Raw genomic sequence first — 19,731 nt, forward strand, 5'->3', positions numbered from 1 at the left:
CCCAGTGACAGAAGGGGCAGCAAGGCACGTATTGTATCATTGCCATCGAGGATAACAAGATGAGGTCTATTTCATATTGCATGAATTTATCTCTCTACATCATGTCATCTTGCTTAAGGCATTACTCTGTTTTTAACTTAATACTCTAGATGCATGCTGGATAACGGTCGATGAGTGGAGTAATAGTAGTAGATGCAGAATTGTTTCGGTCTACTTGGCACGGACGTGATGCCTATATACATGATCATGCCTAGATATTCTCATAACGATGCTCAATTCTGTCAATTGCTCAACAGTAATTTGTTCACCCACCGTAGAATACTTATGCTCTTGAGAGAAGCCACTAGTGAAACCTATGGCCCCCGGGTCTATTCTCATCATATCAATCTCCATCACTTTAATCTTGCTTTGCTTTTTTACTTTGCCTGTACTTTTTACTTTGCATCTCTATACCAAAAATACCAAAAATATTATATCTATCAGATCTCACTCTCGTAAGTGACCGTGAAGGGATTGAAAACACCTAATCGCGTTGGTTGCGAGTAGCTATCGTTTTGTGCAGGTACGAGGGACTTGAGAGTGGCCTCCTACTGGATTGATACCTTGGTTCTCAAAAACTGAGGGAAATACTTACGCTACTCTGCTGCATCATCCCTTCCTCTTCGGGTAAATTCAACGCAAGCTCAAGAGGTAGCAAGAAGTATTTCTGGCGCCGTTGCCGGGGAGTCTACGCAAAAAGTCAACATACCAAGTACCCATCACAATCCCTATCTCTCGCATTACATTATTTTCCATTTGCCTCTTGTTTTCCTCTCCCCCACTTCACCCTTGCCGTTTTTTTCGCCCTATCTTTCCCAATCTCCTTCTCCTTCTCCTTCCTTTTTTTTCCGCTCGCCTTTTGTTTGCTCGTGTGTTGGATTGCTTGTTTGTCGCGATGGCTCAAGATACTACCAAATTGTGTGACTTCACCAATAACAATAATAATGATTTCCTTAGCACTCCGATTGCTTCTCTTGCTAATACTGAATCTTGTGAAATCAATACTGCTTTGTTGAATCTTGTTATGAAAGATCAATTCACCGGCCTTCCTAGTGAAGATGCCGCTACTCATCTGAATAGCTTCGTTGATTTATGTGATATGCAAAAGAAAAAAGATGTCGATAATGATGTCGTTAAACTGAAGCTATTTCCTTTTTCTCTTAGAGATCGTGCTAAAGCTTGGTTTCCGTCTTTGCCTAAAAATAGTATTGATTCTTGGAACAAGTGCAAAGATGCTTTTATCTCTAAGTATTTCCCTCCCGCTAAGATCATCTCTCTTAGAAACGATATTATGAACTTTAAGCAACTTGATCATGAACATGTTGCACAAGCTTGGGATAGAATGAAATTAATGATACGTAATTGCCCTACTCATGGTTTGAATTTGTGGATAATTATACAAAAAATTTATGCCGGATTGAATTTTGCTTCTAGAAATTTTTTAGATTCGGCCGCGGGAGGCACTTTTATGGAAATCACTTTAGGAGATGCTACTAAACTCCTAGATAATATTATGGTTAATTATTCTCAATGGCATACTGAAAGATCTTTTAATAAAAAAAGTGCATGCGATAGAAGAAATCAATGTTTTGAGTGGAAAGATGGATGAACTTATGAAATTATTTGCTACTAAGAGTGTTTCTTCTGATCCTAATGATATGCCTTTGTCTACTTTGATTGAGAATAGCAATGAATCTATGGATGTGAATTTTGTTGGTAGGAATAATTTTGGTAACAACGCTTATAGAGGGAATTTTAATCCTAGGCCATATCCTAGTAATCCTTCTAATAATTATGGGAATTCCTACAACAACTCTTATGGAAATTATAATAATATGCCCTCTGAATTTGAGAATAGTGTTAAAGAGTTTATGAATTCACGAAAGAATTTTAATGCTTTGCTTGAAGAGAAATTGCTTAAAGTTGATGATTTGGCTAGGAATGTTGATAGAATTTCTCTTGAAGTTGATTCTTTAAAGCTTAGATATATTCCTCCTAAGCATGATATCAATGAGTCTCTCAAAGCCATGAGAATTTCCATTGATGAGTGCAAGGAAAGAACCGCTAGGATGCGTGCTTCCAAAGATGCCTTTATTAAAGCGTGTTCTTCCAATTCCTATGAAAATCAAGATGAAGATCTAAAAGTTATTGATGTGTCTCCTATTAAATCTTTGTTTTGCAATATGAATCTTGATGAAACTGAATATGATCTTCCTTTACCTAGAAGGCGTTCTAAAAATTCGGAGTATTTAGATCTTTATGATGAAATTGATGAAAGTGGGATTGGAAGAAATAAAAATCTAGATGTTGCTAAACCCACTATATTGGATTTCAAGGAATTTAATTATGAAAGTTGCTCTTTAATTTATTGTATTTCCTTGTTGCAATCCATGCTAAATTCTCCACATGCATATAGTCAAAAGAAAGCCTTCACCGAACATATTGTTGATGCCTTGATGCAATCTTATGAAGAAAAACTTGAGTTGAAAGTTTCTATCCCTAGAAAACTCTATGATGAGTGGGAACCAACTATTAGAATTAAAATTAAATATCATGAGTTTTATGCTTCGTGTGATTTGGGTGCTAGTGTCTCTACTATTCCCAAGACTTTGTGTGAATTTCTAGATTTCCGTAATTTTGATGATTGCTCTCTAAACTTGCATCTTGCGGATTCTACTATTAAGAAACCTATGGGAATGATTAATGATGTTCCTTTTGTTGCAAATAGGAATTATGTGCCCGTAGATTTCATTGTTCTTGATATAGATTGCAATCCTTCTTTCCATATTATTCTTGGTAGACCTTTCCTTAGAATGGTTGGTGCGATTATTGATATGAAGGAAGGGAATATTAGATTTCAATTTTCATTAAAAAAGGGCATGGAACACTTTCCTAGAAAGAAAATAAAATTGCCATATGAAACTATCATGAGAGCCACTTATGGATTGCCTACCAAAGATGACAATACCTAGATATATCCTCGCTTTTATGCCTAGCTAGGGGCGTTAAACGATAGCGCTTGTTGGGACGCAACCTAATTTTATTTTTATTCCTTGCTTTTTGCTCCTGTTTAGTAATAAATAATATATTTATCCTCTGTTTTGGTTGTTTTTTTTGTGTTTAATTAGTGTTTGTGCCACGTAGAACCGTTGGGAAGACTTGGGAAAAGTCTTGTTGAACTTGCTGTAAAAAAACAGAAACTTTAGCGCTCATGAGAACTGCTGTCATTTTTATTTGAAGAGTGCTATTTAGTTAATTCTTTTTGCATATTATTAATAGATAAATTCCTCACGTCCAGAAATTTATTTCAGAATTTTTGGGTTCCAGATCTTGCGCTAGCTACAGATTACTACAGACTGTTCTGTTTTTGACAGATTCTGTTTTTCGTGTGTTGTTTGCTTATTTTGATGAATCTATGACTAGTAAAATAGTTTATAATCCATAGAGAAGTTGGAATACAGTAGGTTTAACATCAATATAAATAAAGAATGAGTTCATTACAGTACCTTGAAGTGGTCTTTTGTTTTCTTTTGCTAACGGAGCTCACGAGTTCTCTACTTTAAGTTTTGTGTTGTGAAGTTTTCAAGTTTTGGGTGAATTCTTTTGATGGATTATGGAACAAGGAGTGACAAGAGCCTAAGCTTGGGGATGCCCATGGCACACCCAAGATAATCCAAGGACACCAAAAAGTCAAAGCTTGGGGATGCCCCGAAAGGCATCCCCTCTTTCGTCCACTTCCATCGGTAATTTACTTGGAGTTATATTTTTATTCACCAACATGATATGTGTTTTTCTTGGAGCATCTTATATTATTTGTGTCTTCGTGTTTTAGTATGCCACAATCATCCTTGTTGTACACACCTTTTGAGAGAGCCATGCATGAATTAAAATTTGATAGAATACTCTATGTGCTTCACTTATATCTTTTGAGCTATGTAGTTTTGCTCTATGTGCTTCACTTATATCTTTTGAGCTATGTAATTTTTCTCTATGTGCTTCACTTATATCTTTTGATCTATGAAGTTTTGCTCTATGCGCTTCACTTATATCTTTTGAGCTATGTAGTTTTGCTCTATGTGCTTCACTTAGATCTTTTAGAGCACGGTGGTGGATTCGTTTTAAAGAAACTATTGATCTCTCATGCTTCACTTAAATTATTTTGAGAGTCTCTTAATAGCATGGTAATTTGCTTAATGATAATATGCTTGGTATTCAAGATTTGTGAAACTTTCTTTTGAGTGTGTTGAATACTAAGAAAAGATTGAAGCATGATAATTGTTTTGAGATATGGAGGTGATAATATTAGAGTCATGCTAGTTGAGTAGTTGTGAATTTAAAGAATACTTGTGTTAAAGTTTGTGATTCCCGTAGCATGCACGTATGGTGAACCGTTATGTGATGAAGTCGGAGCATGATTTATTTATTGATTGTCTTCCTTATGAGTGGCGGTCGGGGACGAGCGATGGCCTTTTCCTACCAATCTATCCCCCTAGGAGCATGCGCGTAATACTTTGCTTTGATAACTTCTAGATTTTTGCAATAAGTATATGAGTTCTTTATGACTAATGTTGAGTCCATGGATTATACGCACTCTCACCCTTCCACCTTTGCTAGCCTCTCTAATACCGCGCACCTTTCACCGGTATCATACACCCACCATATACCTTCCTCAAAACAGCCACCATACCTACCTATTATGGCATTTCCATAGCCATTCCGAGATATATTGCCATGCAACTTTCCATCGTTCCGTTTATTATGACACATTCATCATTGTCATATTGCATATCCCGGTACACTGCCGGAGGCATTCATATAGAGTCATATTTTGTTCTAAGTATCGAGTTGTAATTGTTGAGTTGTAAGAAAAATAAAAGTGTGATGATCATCATTTTTAGAGCATTATCCCAAGTGAGGAAAGAATGATGGAGACTATGATTCCCCCATAAGTCGGGATGAGACTCCGGACAAAAAATAAATAAAAGAGGCCAAAGAAGCCCGAATAAAAAGAGAAAGAAAAGAGGCCATAAAAAAGAAGAAAAGGCCCAAATAAAAAAATGAGAGAAAAAGATAGAAGGGACAATGTTACTATCCTTTTACCACACTTGTGCTTCAAAGTAGCACCATGATCTTCATAGTAGAGAGTCCCTCATTATTCACTTTCATATACTAATGGGAATCTTTCATTATAGAACTTGGCTTGTATATTCCAATGACGGGCTTCCTCAAATTGCCCTCGGTCTTCATGAGCAAGCAAGTTGGATGCACACCCACTTAGTTTCTTTTTGAGCTTTCATATACTTATAGCTCTAGTGCATCCGTTGCATGGCAATCCCTACTCACTCACATTAATATCTATTGATGGGCATCTCCATAGCCCGTTGATACGCCTAGTTGATGTGAGACTATCTTCTCCTTTTTGTCTTCTCCACAACCACCATTCTATTCCACCTATAGTGCTATATCCATGGCTCACGCTCATGTATTGCATGAAGATTGACAAAGTTTTGAAAAAGTTAGAGTATGAAACAATTGCTTGGTTTGTCATCGGGGTTGTGCATGATTTAAATACTTTGTGTGGTGAAGATAGAGCATAGCCAGACTATATGATTTTGTAGGGATAACTTTCTTTGGCCATGATATTTTGAGAAGACATAACTGCTTTGTTAGTATGCTTGAAGTATTATTATTTTTATGTCAATATAAACTTTTGTCTTGAATCTTTCGAATCTGAATATTCATATCACAATTAAGAACATTTGCATTGAAATTATGCCAAGTAGCACTCCGCATCCAAAATTCTCTTTTTATCATTTACCTACTCGAGGACGAGCACGAATTAAGCTTGGGGATGCCTGATACGTCTCCAACGTATCTATAATTTTTGATTGCTCCATGCTATATTATCTACTGTTTTGGACTATATTGGGCATTATTTTCCACTTTTATATTATTTTTGGGACTAACCTATTAACCGGAGGCCCAGCCCAGAATTGCTGTTTTTTGCCTATTTCAGTATTTCGGAGAAACAAAATATCAAACGGAGTCCAAACGGAATAAAACCTTCGGGAACGTGATTTTCTCACCGAACGTGATCCAGGAGACTTGGACCCTACTCCAAGGAGTAAAAGAGGCGGTCACGAGGGTGGGGGCGCCCCCCCTAGGGCGCGCCCCCTGCCTCGTGGGCCCCTCGGTGCTCCACCGACGTACTCCTTCCTCCTATATATACCTACGTACCCCCAAACAATCAGAACAGGAGCCAAAAACCTAATTCCACCGCCGCAACTTTCTGTATCCACGAGATCCCATCTTGGAGCCTGTTCCGGAGCTCCGCCGGAGAGGGCCGTCATCACGGAGGGCTTCTACATCATCATAGCCTCTCCGATGAAGTGTGAGTAGTTTACCTCAGACCTTCGGGTCCATAGTTAGTAGCTAGATGGCTTCTTCTCTCTTTTTGGATCTCAATACAAAGTTCTCCCCCTCTCTTGTGGAGATCTATTCGATGTAATCTTCTTCTTTTTGCGGTGTGTTTGTTGAGACCGATGAATTGTGGGTTTATGATCAAGTCTATTTATGAATAATATTTGAATCTTCTCTGAATTCTTTTATGTATGATTGGTTATCTTTGCAAGTCTCTTCGAATTATCCGTTTGGTTTGGCCAACTAGATTGGTAGTTCTTGCCATGGGAGAAGTGCTTAGCTTTGGGTTCGATCTTGCGGTGTCCTTTCCCAGTGATAGAAGGGGCAGCAAGGCACGTATTGTATCATTGCCATCGAGGATAACAAGATGAGGTCTATTTCATATTGCATGAATTTATCTCTCTACATCATGTCATCTTGCTTAAGGCATTACTCTGTTTTTAACTTAATACTCTAGATGCATGCTGGATAACGGTCGATGAGTGGAGTAATAGTAGTAGATGCAGAATTGTTTCGGTCTACTTGGCACGGACGTGATGCCTATATACATGATCATGCCTAGATATTCTCATAACTATGCTCAATTCTGTGAATTGCTAAACAGTAATTTGTTCACCCACCGTAGAATACTTATGTTCTTGAGAGAAGCCACTAGTGAAACCTATGGCCCCCGGGTCTATTCTCATCATATCAATCTCCATCACTTTAATCTTGCTTTTCTTTTTTACTTTGCCTTTACTTTTTACTTTGCATCTCTATACCAAAAATATTATATCTATCAGATCTCACTCTCGTAAGTGACCGTGAAGGGATTGACAACCCCTAATCGCGTTGGTTGCGAGTAGCTATCGTTTTGTGCAGGTACGAGGGACTTGAGCGTGGCCTCCTACTGGATTGATACCTTGGTTCTCAAAAACTAAGGGAAATACTTACGCTACTTTGCTGCATCATCCCTTCCTCTTCGGGGAAATTCAACGCAAGCTCAAGAGGTAGCAGGGATGCGTTTGAATTGCTTACATACCAACTGTGCAAAGTCCTCTTTCTCTTCATTTCAAAAAGCAAGAATAAATATGGATACATGGATTAATTTTTGGATGTTACAATCACCAATAACAGCCATTGTACATCTAGCTACTATGAATCATTAATCAATTGGTAGTTAAACAATTTACTACAGTATATAGCTAGGCAGCTACCTAAGTCTAAAAATCTGGAAAAAAAACTGAAACTAAATCAAGTGAATCAACCTTCAGACTTGCAGAGCAGAGCAGCGACGGTGGCACCGGCTGAACTACGCCGGAGCCTGGACATGTTGACCAGATGTTGGTCGCTGGCGAGCAAGAGGCCGACCAAGCCCCCAAATCCACGGCCTCGCCGTTGCCGCCGGATCAGACGGGCATGACACTGGGTGCGGTGTTGGGGGGTGATGAGCAGCCGTTGGTAGGACTGGACACGAGCCGAGCCGAGCCGAGCTTGATCCGAGCCTGGCTTTGGCTCGCTCTGGAGCGGCTCGGCTCGGCTCGGCTCGCTCAGCCAATGAGCCGACTTCAGGCGGCTCGGCTCGCTTCAGCTATGGCTCGGCTCAAACCGAGCCGGCTCGAAAGCCATTTGCCCCCAGGAGTACAGAACCTCTGTATATAGTCCAGTCTTGATTTTTTTGTAGCAATTAAACCCATATTTTGAAAAACAAACAGTTTATATTGCTAAAAGTGGAACATTCAGCAGTCTATTGTTTTAACAAAAGGTCATAGTAATGAAAAATAAGCTTTCGTCTATGAATTCTTCTACCAAAATTGTAATAATGGAATAGATATGAGAGAAAGAATTCACCAGCATTTCTATTTTTGGACAACACTTGCTTTGAACTTTACACAGCAAAGCATCAAATATTGACAGCCACACGAAGAAATTTTGCATAGCACAAAACTTACCACTTTGACATAAAAACTGAGAAAATGTTGACAGCGAAACAATGACTAGCGAAAACTACATAATACCAAGTTCATAGTTCATCACTAGTTCACAACAACATCGTTAAAAGTGCATGGTTCAATGCAACATCATTCAAGGACCGTAGTTCATCACAACAAACACATAATCCAAACTTCATCACAACAAACACATAATTCGAAGTTCATGACAACAAAAGAAATGGCTCGAGACGATCACGTTGCCCTCAACAATCCACATGACAAGATCATGTAGACATCCATCTTCAAAGTAGCAAGAGCAACACCAACATGACGATTATCTACATGTAACACAAATTTGGAAACATATTGGGATCATGTAAAGATATGAAAACTGAAACATGTCAAAAGAATAGTTACCAATTGTTGTTATCCCCCACATCAACAATCTTGGGCAACTTGATATTCTCAACATCGTCCTCCTCATCTTCATCTCTCTCCTAATTATTTGGAAGTTAGCCACATACAAGAAATAGACAGAAACCATAGAAGAAAAGATAGGAGTCATACCACCACATTGAAGTCCTTGTGAGAACCTTTGATATAACTAGCACCGCACACCAAGGCTTCCACCATTTCTGGTTTCAGAGAACTCCTGTAGTCATCTAAAACCACACAAGTAGACATATCTAAGTTCAAGGATAGGATGACAAGTTAACATCCAATGTAACAAGTAGACATACCATGACATTGTTCGGCTCATCCCAATACTTGTCAAATTTATCCATCATTGCATCACCCATTTTCTTGTAGCATTCATCATCATGAGCCATGGTTTTTCTCAAAGCAATCTTGATGCTGACAATGTGAGGGTAGAATATGTTGGAGGTGGGATATAATTGCCCTGAAAACGCAGTTGTCACACGAGATAAAGAGAGGAGCAATGGCTTAATAACTTCAAACTTGTCCCATTCTTCTTTTTCCGGCTCCCATTGATAGTTGGCATTTGAAGCTGCATAAGAGGACAAGGCTTCCCTATACGGGCAGGCTGTATCAAGCATCTGGTACGTTGAACTCCACCGCGTGACACAATCAAGATGCAAATGGTTGCCAACCTCAACACCCAATATTTTGCAAGTCTCAACAAACTTGTGGAGGCGACTCGGTGACTTCTTGAAATACTTAACCGTCTCTCTCAAATTCTCTATCAAAGGGGCCATGATGGTTGTCCCATCTTGCACCACCAAGTTGATAATGTGTGCACAACAACGGACATGGAAATATTTGGCTTCAAAGTCCGTACCTACAAAAAAACAGCAAGCATATGACAATATATTCAACCAAAACAGCACACATATGAGCATGTGTTAAACCAAAATATCATTATTTGTACAAACAAAGCATATGTACTACAAAAACAACAAGAATATGACCATATATTCAACCAAAACAGCAAGTATATGAACATATGTACAACAAAAACAGCAAGCATATAACCATATATTTCAAGCATTGTCTAGTGTGATGGACAAACAAAGCATATGTACTACAAAAACAGCAAGAATATGACCATATATTCAACCAAAACAGCAAGTATATGAACATATGTACAACAAAAACAGCAAGTATATACCTCTCCGAACAGCAAACTTTGCCTTCAAACCTCTGACCGCAACATCATTGTTTGAAGCATTGTCTAGTGTGATGGATATAATTTTCTTCTCTATCTTCCATTCAGTCACACACTCATAGATAGCATCTGAAATCACATGCCCGGAGTGAGGAGGATCCAAATCTATGAAAGAAAGAACACGTGTTTGCATCTTCCAATCCTTATCTATAAAGTGTGCAACCACACACATATATGATATGGTCTGGTTGCTAGTCCACAAGTCGGTTGTCAGACTAATGAAGTCCACATCCTTTAGTGAAACTTGAAGCAACTCCCTTTCTTTCTTGAAAACCCTCATGCATTCAGCTCTTATTGCCTTCCTTCCAATGGGTTGATAGTTTGGATTCAAGCACTTCATGAGAATATTGAACCATTTATGTTCAACCATTCTAAATGAGTACTCATGGACGCAAATCATCTTTGCCATGACCTCCTTTATGAGGTCCTTATCATACTCAATGAATTGGACATCTGGACCACTTGTTGTTGCATTGGTTTTTCTAAAAAATAGAGTAGCTTGGATGAGATCCCTATTAACCTTGTCCTTGTAATTCTTACATGTGTCCATATGTATTCCCATGGATGAGGTGCTTCCACCTTGGACATATGCATATTGATTGTCACAATAATTACATTGTGCCTTCAACTCCATCAAACCTTCTTTCGATGGCACCTCTACCTTATGAAAGAAGGTCCAAACCGCCGACCTCAACCTCGAAGGAGCTTGACCTTTTCGCGTCTTGGCATTCTTTCATTGCACTTTTCTTGCTTCATCCTCACTCGAACTAAGAAGTACGGTTTCTTGCTCTTGAGGCGTAGGACCAAGGCCTAGACCATCCTCGGACATGTCATCACCTTCGAAGGCTTCTTCTTCACTATCCACAAACCCATCCGAATCTGATTTGTCACCAGCCCCGGGCGGCACCTCAAACAAAGTATCTTGCTCTTCCTTGTCCTCCTCCTCATCCTCTTCCATCTCTTCATGATCCTCCTCCGCTTGCTTATCATGCTCCATTGCCTAGCACACAAAAACAACACACACATGAGCTTGGACACACATATATTTGACTTTTGTATAACAAAAACAGCACACCCATGAGCTTGCACAAACATATATTTGACTTTTAGATAGCAAAAACAGCACACACATGAGCTTGCACAAACATATATTTGACATTTGGATACCAAAAAGAGCACATACATGAGCTTGCACAAACATATATTTGACATTTGGGTACCAAAAACAACACATATGAGCATGGGCACACATAAATTTGACTTTCAAAAAGCAAAAACAGCACATACATGAGATTGCACAAATATATATTTAGCATATACATACCTGGGAAGATGTAGCCTCCCTCTCATAGTAGTTTGCGGAGCCGGAGGCAGCGGTGATTGCGGCACGCACACCAACGTCGGTGGGGTCAGGGAGACGTCGAGGGGGAGGTTTCTTTTTTACCCTATACAACAACTCAGCGATTGGGGTATTGCTGCAATCATTTGCGAGCTTCCTCGGCAGCCGCATAGTAGCTGTTGCATTGCCCTTCCCATTCCCCTTCTGCATCCGCGAGACCAGCACCTTGCTCTTCATAATGGAGTCCAAGGTCTTCTCTTTCTCCTTCTCTTTCCCATTCGCCTTCCCCTTTTCCTTGTCCATTGTTGCGACGATAGGCGTCTGCACACATGAGCAAAAAACAAACAGTCAATCATCAACAACAGTAAACTAATTACATATGGAGTCAATGTAATTTTCCAAGCAAGTAGATTTTTTTTCAAGCTGCTATGCTACATCAAGTAGATCATCAACAGCAGAAAACTAATTACACATGGAATCAATGAAAATTTTGATCTATCCATCCATTCTACCCTACAACTCCATCCATCCATGATCCATCCATCCGGATCTGCTACATCTAGCTCTACAGGCTATAATACATCCATCCATGATCCATCCATCTAGCCCTACATCTACATGACTACATCCATCGATCCATCCATGCATCCATGCATCCAGCTTTGCGGCGCAGGGGAGAGAAAGGGGCGAGGGGAAGGCAGAGCAGAGAAAGCGGCGAGGCGGCGCTGTCTCTTCGTCTCTCGTGCCCTAATGCGTGCGAGGCTGCGAGCGATGGAGATTGAGGATGGATTGGGCTGGGCTGCAAGCGAGTCACCGAGCTGGACCGGCCGAAACTCGGCTCGGCTCGCTCGCGAATCGGGCCTGTTTTCAGAACTGGGCCCGCTCATTTAACCTGTCGAGCCGAGCTGTAATGGGCCGAGCTGTAGCGAGTTTCGGGCCGAGCCGGAAAGCTCGCTCGTACGTCCAGTCCTAGGCGTTGGGAATGAGCACCATCGTTGGAGACTGGGGTTGGTTGGGATGAGCACGCGATGAAGAGATTCTGGCGTCCGGCGGTGGCTAGGGCACAAGAGACATGGCGGGTGGGGGCGGCTCGCGAACGTGTGGTCTTTGCCTTTGTCTCGCTCTGGAACGAGGGGATGGAACGAGCTTGCTTGGTGCGGGCGGACATGTGGTGTCGGGCTGGGCTAAAGTGTAATATTTAGCTAGGCTAGGCTGGGCCCTTAAGGGTGGTGGTAAAAAAATTGCATCGCTGGAGGGGGGGGGGGGGGGGGGGGGGTCGAGCCTGTTAAATCCCCCTAGTAGATTCGCCGTTGAATAAAACCATTATATTTGACCTACATAGAATTCAACTAATACAATACCAACCAAGTGATAAAGGTTGCTGCCTTGTCTTTGATGCAGTAACACTTCTCATGACCTAGCATGCCCTGTAATTTGTAATTAGTTTCACCCTCGAAAAAATATTTGTGACCAAGGATCTTGCTTATTTGATGATAAGATCTTCTAGGCTTGGATATCCATATTTATGAAGAAATTGTGTGCAGAAATTCCTCGTGCCGATATAAATGTCTCTGGTAGCCACATCATGTGTCGTTAACCCTTCATATAAATATGGCCACCAATGAAGTGTGTTCTCTCCCTACTTCATGAGTCTTCATATGTCACTGAGTTTTAGCACCTTTCCTTCATAGTACCAGCCTTTGGCAAAACCAATGCAAGAAAAAACTAAGGGAGATCAGCTTGAGAGTAGGAGACATCAGAATTTTAATGCTTAGCATGTCGCAAATATAGTTTACAGCACTGTGTGGTAGCAGTAATCTATTCTCTGTTTTCCAAGGTTGACAATGAAATTTGCACAATCTAGGCAAGATTGTGATAGGGAAAATCGAGAACTCCCTTCCCGTCAGGGTCGCTCCAAGCGGGCAATAGGGGCGGAGCCCAACATTCTTGTTGTCGGTCTCTCCCTTGCCTGCTGATAGTGGTCGCTGGCGGGCAAATCCCGTGTGGCAGATGGCGCCGGCAGGAGACCTCCGCTTTCATCTCGTGGAGCGGTGGTTGAAAGGGGGCGGTGTTGGGGCCTCGGGGCGAGCAGGTCCGCGCAGATCAATGAATCTCTGGGTCGGCCTGCTGGCATGGCAGTCATGCTTCAAATAGTGCGGGTGCATTTCTGGCTTTGGATTTCTGTATCTAGTCGAGTTCATTTCAAAACCGCGTCTCTTAGTGACTGTCCCTCTTGGTTCGGCAACATGTACTGGCCACGGCGTGGTCAGGTCACTTGTAGATGAGATTGGTTCCAGCCTTGTAGGTACGTTGTGTTCCCACGTCGATGCAAAGCGTTAGAGTGCTTGACACTGACGCATCGGTGCATTCGATGGTAGATCTAGAGATTAAACAATGTTTGATGCATGGGTTTAATCTTGTTTTACAGTGCCTCATGCGGTCGATCTAGGTCAGCTCGGTAATGAGTTTGCACTCAGTGACTGAGGGAACCAAGATATCCGTCGTGGTTGTGACTATAGGCTTTGCTTGGTTGCGTGTTCGGTCGGACGTGGTTTTTCTTTGCATGACGACGTTCATGCAAGAATCGTGCACAAACAATGCATAGGATCAGAGATTCCAGATTTTTGGGTCTATGGTGCACACGTGCCCATCTCGGCCATTGAGGCACTGGACTTCTTCTTAAAGCATGGTTAATAGTATAGTCAGCTGCTAGTTATATAATGTTGTCACGTTATCTATAGCCAATCATATAGTCGGTAAGTACAATAGTTAGATACAAATATGTAGTATGTTACTGATACATGGCCCGCCTCACTCTTTCACATTATGTCTAGAAGCAGCTGCAGTGGGCAGTTAATCTATAGCCCGCTTCTTTTCTCTTTCCTCCAACTAAGTAAAAATATACTATTTTAAATCTTACAACCTATCTGCATCACCTTATTGTACTTGCTCTTAGTCGGCGCTGGGAGGGGTGATTTTGATTTTGGTGGTGATCTTCAAGTAATGAGGCGGTCTTACTTGTCCTTCCTTTGTTGGATGCATTATCCGGCAATTGCCTACATCGGGTGTTGCCAACGGCAAGGTTGATTTTGGTGTTACATTGTTGTAGGTCATTGATTGCTTTGACATGATATTCAGTATGCCATATAGAGAAAAAAAAGGACCTATGAGTGTTCCAAGAGATAAGCTCATTAAGAAATCTAAAGAAACTGAAGATCCAGATCTCAACCGCCACCGCCGCCCCCAACCCCTCCACCTCTGTTCCCTGCCGCTGCCGGTGGAAGTCACCTGCGTGGCTGACAACGGCGGTCGGCCTTCATCTCCTCGCACGGCGGGTGGCGGCACAGGCCTTTCATCCCCACGTGGCGGGATCTCCGGCTACTGTAGATCAGCGGCCCTTGATGTCGAGGTGCACACGACGGAGAAAGATGCCGAGGTGGTGGTCCTGGTCTTCTTCAGCAAGCTTGGCGAGACTCGGCGTGGCTAAGCCCATCATCTCCGTGTGGTGCGGGTGGTGACGGTGGTGTCTGCTCAGATCTCCGTCCTGCTGTTGAGAGCCGGTGGGCGACGGCGTGGGGGATGTTGTTCTGCCTAATAAAGGCGACGGTCCTAGGGTTCCTCTCACGCCAAGACAAAGATATGATTGCTGCTTGTCCTCCTTGATCTGGCCAGAGTGTCAAGCTCCAGAAGGCTCCACCGGTGCACTCCCTTGGGCGCCTCATGCCTGGAGATTGCTAGATCGGATGGGATTCGTTCATGCGCACCCATAATTTATTCCGACCGTTTGGTTTCTGGAGGGGGCGGCACGAAGCTATGCTATTTTTTGCCATCATGGGGCATGTCTTTTTCATTCCATGGTAAAGTTAGAGGTAGAGAATGTCATGGAAGTTGTGATCTGAAGCCTACTAATGGTCTTCCGGGACTCGTATCAATGGCATGCAAGTGGGGGCGACAACACATGAGAAGTTCAAGGTCTTACCTTTCAGGGTGAAAATCCAAGGTCTGGCCTTAATTGGTTGTGTCTGGAAATGGCCTTTTTGAAGGCATTGTTTTGAGAGCGTGGAGTTTCTTCAGGATGAGAACCTATGATCTATGATCGAGCGACAACGACGCTTGTGCACTGTTTCTTTTTTTGGAGGCGTCGCTGTTGGAGAATTTGGACTTCAGGTGTTGTCTTGGTGGTCTTTATACTACTGCTTCAAGGACTAGATCACTATAGTGGGACTTCTCTTTTTTTAGCTTCTTCTTCTTTTGGATGTGTGCATTCATAATGCCATTAGGGTATTGTGTTGTTGCAGAAGCTGAGTGTAATTGGTATCTATGCGATAGTAATATATTCCCCTTGTCAAAAAAAGGAAAATCTAAAGAAACTGAATGTTATCTTCCATGTGGTAGACAAAAACTGGAAACCTTGTTCGGAATCGTTCAGCAATCGGTCGGACTCTGTGCGCTTGCTTTCCATTCAACTATTTTATGGAGATGGAAGCATCTCATGGGAGGAAATGCTATCTTCGGTGGAGTCACCTCCTCGCTAGGTTATTTGGCCCGACGGGCGAGCTGTAGCGCTTGCCTCGGTGGGTAGCATCGCTCTGAAACGTCTTGAAGTTTACTCTTCGCAACAACGGGCTCCCTGGCACTACACCCCTCTTCACCTGAAAGGAGTAGTGCACTCCATTGTTTCATCATTTGTACTTCCTCGTCATGCTTCCTACAGTTTTGTCTAACATGCTTGTGATGTGTTCCGACTTTCGACTAGGAACCCTTTTGAAAGTAATTGCGCAACACTATTTAAGCAATTTTATCGATAGTTTTGATGTGACCTTGATGCATCCTAATGTTCACACTAACTTGTTTGACTAGAAGGACATGTTCCGCCAGTTACTATTGCTTATTTATCCATGCATCTTAGGATTTTTTTTCTTTGGATTGCATGAATTTGAAAACCTTCTTTTGGCTTTGGTACATGAATTTGAAAACCTAGGGATAAAAAACCCGTAGAATTGAGATGTCGCGTATCGTGGAATAATTAATGATTCCGAAGCACGGGAATTGTCCCATAAAAAACACATCGGAATTCTTTGGTTGGTGAACAGGAAACAGACACAAGAATGTTAGAGGATTGATGAAGGGAAGAGAGATAGAGTGTATGTGTATTGTACTTCTCAAAGGAAAATGAAAACGAGGTTTGAGCTCATATTGAAATTACTATGAAATGCAAGGCATATGAAAAGATTCCGTATAAATGTGGTAACCTCAATCCCACAATCCAAAGGGCTTTCGGAGAAAAAATATCCTTAGAATTGAAATCCTCTCAAATTCCGACAAAAACAATACTGATCAAAGAGGTCATTAAGAGATTTGCACATGGAAAGATCATGCAAGACGTTACACCGTGTCTAGTTACTCATCGTTGTGCAAATAAAATCTATATCAGCAAACACTTGTGTCTAATTAATCTTAATTGTTTCTTACAAATACTTAATCTCACTACTAAACAGTGTTTTGTTTGCAGTGTAGATCATATGATCACTAGCAGCCTAAGCTATATAAATGTAGTGCCTTGCACTAACGCTCTATAAGGGCTGGCACCGAAACTTCACAGGAGAAAATAAAAGTGGCCCTAGAGGAGCTGCGTGCTCCCTTGCTCCCTGCTCATAGCCACGAGGAATAATAAATACGGTAGCATTCATTTAGTGAAATATTGTAGCTTCAGAAAACATATAATAAAAACCGTCGAATTATGTGCATCTCCCTCCAACGAACCCATGTTATAAAATGTGGATGGGGTAGCATAGAGCAACATGATACTACCACCTCCCATCGTTCTTTCGTAGTGGAAGGGAAGGAGAGACAAATACTGGTCTTTGGATAGGCTGCAAAGAGCAACTCATGGGACTGGGTGACATGGGGACATACCTACATGCGACCTCGGACTGCTGATCTTCTTCTTTGTCGTTGTTGTGATGAGCTAGTCTCAAAGCATCAACATAGTGCCCTGAACATGGAGGAGACCTACGGATGTGTGGTTATTTGTCTGTTGGGTACCGGGGTGAACCGAAAAAGAGCGTGGTACAGGGACAACCATGCTGTGTGTGACCCTAGTAGCAAGTAGAGGTCTTGCACACAAGACGAGAGCGATTTGAACATGGGCATCCAAGAGACGAAAGTGATCCTCCATTTTCTTATAGCTTGTAGGTGTAGCGTCCTCCATGCCAGGAACAGTCCAACAGCAGTGGACGTCGCGAAACATGCATGGCAGTAGGCCACAAATAGAGCCAGAGTCACCCCGTCGCCGGCAAGTCAAGGGTCAAGGTTTGATTCCAGAAAACGTAGCCTATGCTCTGCCCACTCTGCTATGATGGCTGATAAAAATTGATAAGTGTTGATCAGTATTTTTTATACATTGTTGAAATAAGGCATTGATAATTGACAAATTGGCAAATATTTGGTGATATTTTTTTACGTCTTCATTTGTTGATTCAAACATGATCGATCATAAGGTCTTTTATCACTTTGATCTCACATCTATATATGGAGTAATATATTGGTCAAAACTAGTGCAGTTACCGGAGTACAAATGAAGTGTGACTAACCGCGAGCTCTGCTCCAACCATTTAGCCTAGTCACTACTCACTAACTAGTGTAGAATCGTGCTATTAAGTCCCCTTGTTAGACACCCTAGTCACTAATGTAGGACCCACATACGTTTGTAGTTTGCTCAGTTGTACTATATATATCATCATTTTATCGTTTTTCAATAAGTTTGAGTGTCTTTTTTTATCTAAGATGATTCCTTCAACGTAGCTTTCCAGTGTTCAAAGGTCCTCAAACTATGTTGGGCGCATATGTGCACGATGATTTTGGAGAAAAGAGTAGTGTAGGTTATATTTGTTGGTCTCTTTTTCATTTGTATCTTAGCCAATACCAGCTCTTCTGAATGAGTAATAAGTATAATTAATTGGCACTAAAGTTCCATAAACAATAGCATGTGTGAACTTCACTCCTACTCGGCTACAAGAAATGTGATCCTCAATAGGAATCATACCCTCCTTGCCCATGGGCACTATAAATAATTAATACATAGCCTTTCGTTGAAGGACAATATTGTTGTTTAAAAAATGCATCCAGCCAAACTATGTTATAAAGGGTCGATCAAGTGGCATAGAGGAAAGATAATATAACAAAAAAGGGTTTCCCCTCGCTTTATATTATAAAGTAAACATCATCCCATACATCTGAGCGAGCCGAACAAAAATACGCCACCACGACACACATCGAACACACCCAAGGCTAGATACAAAGGTGCCGAGCACCACACACCACTTGACTCGGACACAACCAAGCGAACATAATATGAGCTACGAAGAACCACTTGGAGCCACCGAGGGGGTGAGATGGACCATGACGAAGCAAGGACTCCAAGACGGTGCCTCCCAGAAGGGTACAACCACGAATAGCCGTCACCATCCGATCCGCAGATCAAGTTTTCACCCGGAGCGACACAGGTGGTGGGAGCACCGCAACGGAGCCTTCAAGAAGGATATGACGTCCACGGACGCCGCCACCGACGGCCAAAAACTGGGCAAGTGATGAACCCCGGTGCTCGCACCCCACCGACACACCCCTGCTCCGCCAACCACCCGCAGCCACGTCCCCCGCGAAACCATGGCTGCTCTCCCGCACCTGAGACGCAGGCTCCGCCCCCGAACGCCACGCCTCCCGCCGCCAGGGCCGCCACACAACATCCAGACACCCCTAAGACCATCCAAGGAGATCAACTTTGCACCAAAGGGACACCACTGACCGATGAACCGCAACATACATCCTGCCTTGAACATCGCCGGAGCTGCGACAGCCAACACGCGGCCGGGGAAAGGGGGAGGTGGGGGAGCGGACACATCCGGACCGGCACACCCCTGTGCCAGTGACGGGGGCCCGAGCACGTCGGCGCCACCCATCCCTCCAGCCAGCCTCCCCACCGGACACACGCTTGTGCCGCCCCACCTCGGCGGCCGACGCAGCACGGCGCAAGGCCACCGAGCAGACCCGACCACCGGCAAGGGGGGCCCCAAGTACAGCCGCCGAACACCAAGGATACTCACCGGGGAGCCCATCTGCCCTACCGTCGTCGTCCAGCCGGCGGGACGACTGAATCCCGACCAGCACGCCCACCAGCCACCGCCGCTGCGCCTCCACCACCACCAGCCGAGGCCACAGTAGGGGCGGACGCCCGCAGCCCACGCCGTCCGCGGCCCTCGGCGGCAGGGCCCATATCTGGCCGAACGCCGCCACCGGAGCCCTCTGCGCACCACCTCCGCTGCAGCCCCTTCAAG

The 19,731-nt window shown here is 42.8% G+C and overlaps 2 protein-coding genes and 1 long non-coding RNA gene across 3 annotated transcripts; all 3 read right to left on the bottom strand.

Annotated features, from left to right (window-relative positions):
* Positions 1-8,339: 8,339 nt before the first annotated feature.
* On the bottom strand, positions 8,340-9,041 carry LOC147958149 (uncharacterized). The gene is made up of 3 exons (XR_015611424.1): positions 8,940-9,041; positions 8,790-8,869; positions 8,340-8,710 (listed from the first exon to the last, which is right to left on the bottom strand). It is a non-coding gene; the product is annotated as an uncharacterized LOC147958149 (long non-coding RNA).
* Positions 9,042-9,064: 23 nt separating this feature from the next.
* Positions 9,065-10,771, bottom strand: LOC147958150 (zinc finger BED domain-containing protein RICESLEEPER 2-like). The gene is made up of 2 exons (XM_087531975.1): positions 10,003-10,771; positions 9,065-9,672 (listed from the first exon to the last, which is right to left on the bottom strand). Exons 1-2 carry the CDS (start codon positions 10,691-10,693, stop codon positions 9,065-9,067), a joined length of 1,299 nt encoding a protein of 432 aa, XP_087388101.1. The 5' UTR covers positions 10,694-10,771.
* Positions 10,772-10,792: 21 nt separating this feature from the next.
* Positions 10,793-11,701, bottom strand: LOC147958151 (uncharacterized). Its single transcript, XM_087531976.1, has 2 exons — positions 11,384-11,701; positions 10,793-11,059 (listed from the first exon to the last, which is right to left on the bottom strand). The coding sequence occupies exons 1-2, from the start codon at positions 11,699-11,701 to the stop codon at positions 10,793-10,795; spliced, it is 585 nt and encodes a 194-aa protein (XP_087388102.1).
* Positions 11,702-19,731: the final 8,030 nt, after the last annotated feature.

Source organism: Triticum urartu, chromosome 7A (assembly GCF_056163025.1).
Source record: "Triticum urartu cultivar PI428250 chromosome 7A, HENAU_Tu73, whole genome shotgun sequence".
In the NCBI taxonomy this organism is placed as follows: Eukaryota; Viridiplantae; Streptophyta; class Magnoliopsida; order Poales; family Poaceae; genus Triticum; species Triticum urartu.